The sequence below is a fragment of the Syngnathus leptorhynchus genome, chromosome 11 (assembly GCF_054491065.1).
Source record: "Syngnathus leptorhynchus isolate UIUO chromosome 11, UIUO_Slep, whole genome shotgun sequence".
In the NCBI taxonomy this organism is placed as follows: Eukaryota; Metazoa; Chordata; class Actinopteri; order Syngnathiformes; family Syngnathidae; genus Syngnathus; species Syngnathus leptorhynchus.
Window position 1 is genome coordinate 8,958,767 of NC_141205.1, and position 6,831 is coordinate 8,965,597.

Below are 6,831 nucleotides of genomic sequence, written 5' to 3' on the forward strand. Positions count from 1 at the left end.
TGAGTGGACCTAATTGCAGAGCTGATTACCACTTGCCTGAGTCGTCACCTCGCCTTCTGCAGTTTTTCTGACCTTCAATATGAGTAAATCCTGGCAGTAACCCGCTTCTCTTCTTTTTTTTTTTTTTTTTTCTACAGTTATTTTTGTGTGTTAAATTACTTCTGTTTTTAACATCCAAAGATTGAAAACCTATGCAAGCGAATTAACACCATTTAACATGTGTTTCTTCTTGGCCTCAATGAAGGGATACATGCATTTGTCGGAGCCCATGAAACGATACGAAACCACATTGGATTCCCATGGCAGTAACCTGAAAGACAACCAAAAAAAAAAAAACATAAGCCGGTTTGGGTCAGCGTTAGTGGAACGAGACATGGTACTGACGCTCTGCAGATCCCCGGCAGGTAAGTGAGACGTGGAATGCACACGAGGGGTTGGTCAATGAGGATGGCGTTCATGGCCTGCTCCACACAGTACTGAGGTTCCAGAGGGGGTAAGACAAACTCCACCTCCTCTCTGTTGGTAGTCCAGAGAGTAGAAAATAACTTAAAATGAGGCTCACCTATTTGTAGACTTTAATTTTTCGTAGTGAATGCTGACTGTGAATTATTTTCCAAAATTGTCCAGCTATTCAATGTCGGCTCGCAAGGCTTCACTTATACTGTGTATGGGATTAGAAATAACATTGACACACCTTATCTTGCAGCCCTCAAACATGCCCGTGTCCACAATGTAAGGGCACACCAGAGTGGTCTTCACGCCTTCCACTTCCTCAGCCAGCAGCTCATGAGCCAGAGATTCGTGGAAACCCACCGCAGCAAACTTACTGGCACAGTAGTCCTGTCTCAGGTAGGAGAAACAATCATTTAGAATGGATTTTTCTGAAAAGGAAAAAAAAAATCAATTTGCAATAAATGTGTCGCAGGTTGTGGTACAATCCACGATCACCTCGACGCAGGCTGTACTGAAGAGGCCCAGCACGCTGGCGATGGTCACGATGTGGCCGTGATCTTGGGCCTTCATCTGAGGCAGGAAGGCCTTCACTGTCTGACATACGCACCAACGAGCAAAGTGATGTTGAGGTATGTAACGTCAAAGAGTGATTTCACGAAACGTTGCTCAACGTGAAGGACGCTTTTGTTGCGTGAGCAGCTTCACATTAAGAGGATTGTGAATGGGATTGTGTTGGTGCGCCTTATTTTTTAACAACAATAACCTGCTGTGTGCCAGTAACTGATGATGAAAAGCTTTTTTTTTTTTTGGTCATGAAAACCTAAATAACATAATTTGTTTGCCTGATATTCTCATGATACAAACAGAAGAAACAATATGTGATTTAATTTGTAATTTGAGTAGTGTAGACATTCCATCCTAATTTAATAATGGTGGACCATTAGATCATTGTTGAACACATATTTATGATTGTTTATTTGTGTTTCTCTTCACAGATGATAAAGAATATTGTAAGTTAAAAAAAAAAAAAAAAAAACCTTTAAACTAGTAGTTAAAGCCAAATCACAAATTGCTCTCTGTACAAATACTTCCAAATAAACAAAGGTTCACCTCACCCAGAAGAGCGCGAGACAATTGACCTTAATGGTCTTCTCGATGAGCTCATCCGGACAGTCGAGTACTCGTTGGCCCGCGACCACCCCGGCGTTGTTCACGAGCATGGTGACATCCCGGCCCAGGTCCTTCCGCACCACATCCGCGTAGCGATACACTTCCTCTCGTTTGGTGACATCCACAGTGTAAGCGTGCGCCTCGCCCCCCAAGTCGCGCACCAGTTTAGCCGTGTTCTCGTTGGCCGCGGCGTCCACGTCCCACAGCACCACTTCGGCGCCTTGCTTAGTGAACTCCTGGGCAAAGAGACGACCCAGGCCTCCTCCCGAGCCGGTGATCAGCACCAGCTCACCGTCGATGGGTTTGATGCGCGGCCGCAGCACGGCCCGCAAGGTGTTGCGCAAGATAAAGTAAATAATATCCAGCAGCATCATCTGCAAATCCATGAGGAATATCATGGTTGCTCACCTTAACCCTTGCTGACTTTCACAAACGAGTTGAGAGCACGCAGACGGCCGAGCTGTTGTTTGAGCCGTCTGTGGCCCCTCAGTCTCCATCCTACTGGTTTTAAACACCCTCCTCCCAGATTAGAAGAAATACTTTGAGCTCCTCATTACTGCTGCTTTAAGCTGTTCGTGTACTTTTTTACGAATGCACCAATGCCAAGAGTGTGTAGAATGTAAGTCTTTGTACGGAGAAAGGTCACAGTTTTCTACGTGTGCACGTGAAACTCAAACAGTACTTACACTAAGCAGACAGTTTATTAGGGACCGCACATTAAAGCCATAACAGAAAATCCGCCTTTGCCCTTTATACAGAAAATCAGGATAGAATTACAAAAATTTCCACAAGGGCTGAGGCGGGTTCTTCTATGTTATCCAAAAATGTAATACGCTATTGATTGAGTGCTGAAACAAAACAAAAATAACGCCACATAAGGAAATGATGGTTGTTTTTTTTTGCAATGAGTTCAAATTCAAGTGTGTAAAAACGGACACGTTTTATTGGCAGTTTGAGAGCATAAGTAGATTATGTGTTTGAACTGTGGTGCCATTACACCACTGGGATTGTCCCCCCCCCCCCCCCCTCCCAACACTAGCAAACTTGTTTCACATTCAATGTCTGGAATGTGAGCTATGTATGTATACAATGAGTCACTCTTCAGTAGTCCTAAAAAATGTCAAGTTCATATTTTTCTGTTTAAAAACAAAACAAAAAACTACTTACAATAGGAGTGGAAATCATATAATAGTGTTTAGTGATTTCCTTCAGCTTCTTGTGCCCTTCACACACATTTCAGTTTGGCCTTCACTGTCCACACAGTTGGTATTTTTTGCATGAATAAACTCAAACCACGGGAGTTACATTAAGATGCCCTTTTCAAAATCCGTTTGACGCACAAGCCCGGCGAGCAGATCAGTCGAGAGACCGCCGATAATGCTCATCAGTTTTAAGCAAACTCATAGCGGCTTTAAACTGTGCTGTTGCCATGGAGACTGACTCAGAGAACCACACATCTCTCTGATGGCAGCTTGTTGCCTCAACTTTGATCTTTTATTTATTCTTATTCAATACCACTATTATTTATTTTCATCGTGTCTCTTCTAAATTAAGTTTATAGTTAACTATGGTGTTAGCTTGACTTGATGCCTGCACAGGAGAAAGGCAAAGATCAGAAAAACATATCTCAATATCAAAAACGTTGTATGCTATTATGCCAAAGACCATAATGTAGTCAGGCGCCATATCGAATAGACTTTCGATTTCTGCAATTGTCCCTTTATTCAGTGGCTGATGTCCATTGTGAGGGCGAAGTATTGTAGAACATGTTGATAATTAATGTTATTATCATGGATTCTCTGTGGACAGTCCCAGCTATTATTACCACCGGTGGCTATGGCAACACTAGGGAGAAGCGACACGTCCCCGACGGCGACGACACTATTGGGTAACCCGTCCAGACGGTTTGCGTAAATTGGTGACCTTTTCCAACCTTTAAAATGTTCCTGAAGTAGCCTGGCTTTAAGACTGACACTGACAACAGTAATAGAACTAATACTAGTACTGGAAAGACTGTCTGGCTCTTGCTGTTGTCACTTACGTATATTCACTGTGAAAAAGGTTGAATCATTTTTAGTTTTTGTAACGACTGACTTCTCTCTACTCCATTTGGGATAACTTTAAAAACTCTGTTAGTCTAAATATTGTGTTTTAAATGAGGTTTTATTTGCAACTTGGAAGCTCCAATAATTTTCCAGTGGTGTCGCAACCAGATTATAAAGAGAGTCATTTGAGGAGAGGAAAAAAATGGAAGAAAAACTAAAATAATATATACTTAGTGGAAAAATGATGTACTATGCCAGTAAATATATTTGAATGTTTTCTGTTCAAAAATTTCAGTCTCCCTCGAGGGACCAACCTCATTTCTGTAAAGTTCTTTCAAAGAAACACACTAAGCTTTGACATGGAACTGCTGGTGGCTTGCAATGAGGATTGTCTACCGCTAGATAGCGCTATTATTTAGCACAGTGGATGCCAATCTCCAATGGCAGACTGTGGTAGTGGGAAAACCCCACTGTAGACTCCTGTTTTTACCCCAAGGCCCTCACCTTCTGCTTGTAAAAGCTCTAGAATACAAATAATGAGTCAGCTCTTCTTAATCAAAATGTAAAGTGATCTGCTTTATTTCATTTGGAGTCATCCGAGGGTGAAACGTCACTTTTCTTAAGAAATAGAAACATCCCGGGGACATGGAGACACTTTTTTTTTTTTTTTTTTTCCCCCCGTACAAGACAATAACATGAATGGCTCCGTGTGAGTAACAAGCAGCCGCAACGCCCAAAAGTTACAACATGCACCGAACGATAGAACATTTATACAGAAACGACAGCATAGAAAGTCAACAGGTAGAAATGTTTCTGTTTGTTTGTGTGTTTTGTACAAAACAGACCAAGCTGGGGACCTACAAACAACATTGGAGAAGAACTTTCCGAGATTTTTTTTCTCTATTTCCCTGGTGTACTTTACAAAGACTGATGGCTTAGGCAAGATTGGGGTCGGGTCAATTCCGCTGAGAGCTTCAAACGTAGAAAAATATATATTTTGTACTTTGTTCCAGTTTTTTATTGGCCTCACTCCTATAATGCTTTTCTTTTAGCGCGTTCCCCTTCTAAAAATTGACCCTAACCCTCTGATAGAGGGTCTCTAGCTTCCATTCTCTGGGTCAGGTTCCTCATGGCAATACAGTAAAAAACCGAATCCCTCTATGCCACAATCAAACTATTCAAAACATTCACCATACAGCAAGGGACGCCTTTTGGAACGTTTGGAGAATCTGTGCTCTTCATTTTTTTCCATAAAAGTCACTTGATTGTGTTTTCTGATTTGGGCTTTATCCAAGAGGGTTCCTCGGTATTCAACGTTTCGAGGCTACGAATGGTGTGTTTAGTTACCAGCATTTGCTCATTTATGGCCTACATGTGTTTTTCCTACCTAACACTCTAATCATGACTTTACAACCGTATCCGACATAAACTGAGGACAACTTTGTTATATTAGCGCAGTATACAGAAAAGTGTCTTACAAAGTAACTTAAAAAAATAAAATAAAATCATATAACAGCATCACAGTCTAGGTATCTTTTTTTCCCCCCCACCCAACAATACTGCCGTCATAAATGCACTTAAATGAATAGAAAGAAATTAAAATACATATTTTGGGCATCCTTCAATAAATCTTCAAGAACAAAAATGTGTCCAAACCAAAAAAAAAAAAAAGACCTGCCTTATACCTTACAATTATAATAATTATATACCTTACCTTACTGCCTGCCTTACATTGTGACACAAGTTATTTGAAAAATGTGTCCAAACCAAAAAAAAAAAAAAAAAAAAAGACCTGCCTTATACCTTACAATTATATAATTATATACCTTACCTTACTGCCTGCCTTACATTGTGACACAAGTTATTTGAAAACACACAGGAAATAGTGCTTAAGATTTTGTTGGGTACCCTACTACTAGAATCATGTCTGAAAACATGGCCCATCAATAATGCGTATTGTATTTTTCTAAGTAATTATCAACAAACCTCGACGACACTGTTTCCTGTCTAGTCATAAAATATTGATTGTCATCATAGTTGAAATATTTCAGCCAAAATGTTCCCTGACAGCCTTTTTCCATTGAAATCCCAAATGACGGCATGGTGACAACTTGTACTGACTTTTAGTCACAGAATAAAATACCCGCCCCCATTTTATTGATTGCTATTGATGATGATGTTGCTCATAAATGGCGATCAGCAGATTATTCCTGACCTAATTATGTGTGACACGTATACGTCAATGAGATTTATATTTCTCGACAGCGATGACATGTTTGTCATACGTTGGCCTTCAATTTTCTTCATCAAGCTAAATCCAATTAAAGGTCCATTCAGCACTGCTGAGCTGTTGATAGCACAATGGGACAGAAGTCAATTGGAAATGGTCATTTGTCTCTCTTTTGTACAAATATCACCTCATCAAATGTTGTTAGAATAATTCATAAGACTAAAAGAAAAGCTACTCTTAGTCAGATACGTTAATTACGCTTAGATGTGCGTACGGGATATTTCTTTGAAATCACTGGACAGCAGTTCTTATTTTAAATGACTTATGCAAGATAAAGACTTTTTTGAGATTGTGTTTTTTTTTTAAACACATAAAAGATACAGTTAAGCCCATGAATGTTTGCACTCTGGCCAGATTTTGACAGCAATTGTTGTTTTTTGTTTTTAAATATGATAGCCAACTGTAAATATTACAAAAAGTGGCAAAGGATTTTATGACTGACTATCCTTTGAATCGTGAGAAAAATGAGGACCTCCATGAAAAAATGACATTTGTCTTTTTTTGTTTTGTTTTTCCTCTCCAGCAAATAAATGAACAAATAATTAAAGGCCAAAATGTGTTCAGTGTCCGACTGATTTGGAGTTTAGCTGTAAATAATATTGCATTAAAATCCAACTCCAAAACTGAGCATGGGTGTGAATTAATTTTTCACCACTTAAAACATAATATTGTTCATCCATTCCATTTCTGAGCAAACTCTAATGGAATATATCGTATCTATACAGCATCTGTTTAAAAATAAATTTGGCATATTTTTGTGATGTCTTTGAGGTGTGGCTGAATGTTTTCACACACGAAATGGAGACTTCCCGTTATGCATACATTCATTTGGGAAATTCTTTTCTATTAAGCGTCACACTCCAGCGATCTAAC

The 6,831-nt window shown here is 39.7% G+C and overlaps 1 protein-coding gene across 1 annotated transcript; it reads right to left on the reverse strand.

Annotated features, from left to right (window-relative positions):
• Positions 1–178: 178 nt before the first annotated feature.
• rdh20 (retinol dehydrogenase 20) lies at positions 179–2,021 on the reverse strand. Its single transcript, XM_085924151.1, has 5 exons — positions 1,569–2,021; positions 949–1,047; positions 695–840; positions 385–516; positions 179–310 (listed from the first exon to the last, which is right to left on the reverse strand). Exons 1-5 carry the CDS (start codon positions 2,019–2,021, stop codon positions 190–192), a joined length of 951 nt encoding a protein of 316 aa, XP_085780277.1. The 3' UTR covers positions 179–189.
• Positions 2,022–6,831: the final 4,810 nt, after the last annotated feature.

Bases quoted from the DNA above. Each gene is read 5' to 3' on its own strand.
- rdh20 (XM_085924151.1), bottom strand. From the start codon at position 2,021: ATGATATTCCTCATGGATTTGCAGATGATGCTGCTGGATATTATTTAC. The intron at 1,048-1,568 runs GTGAGGTGAACC...TGCGTATGTCAG, and splicing joins ATTGTCTCGCGCTCTTCTGG to ACAGTGAAGGCCTTCCTGCC. The intron at 517-694 runs GTGTGTCAATGT...GACTACCAACAG, and splicing joins TTTGAGGGCTGCAAGATAAG to AGAGGAGGTGGAGTTTGTCT.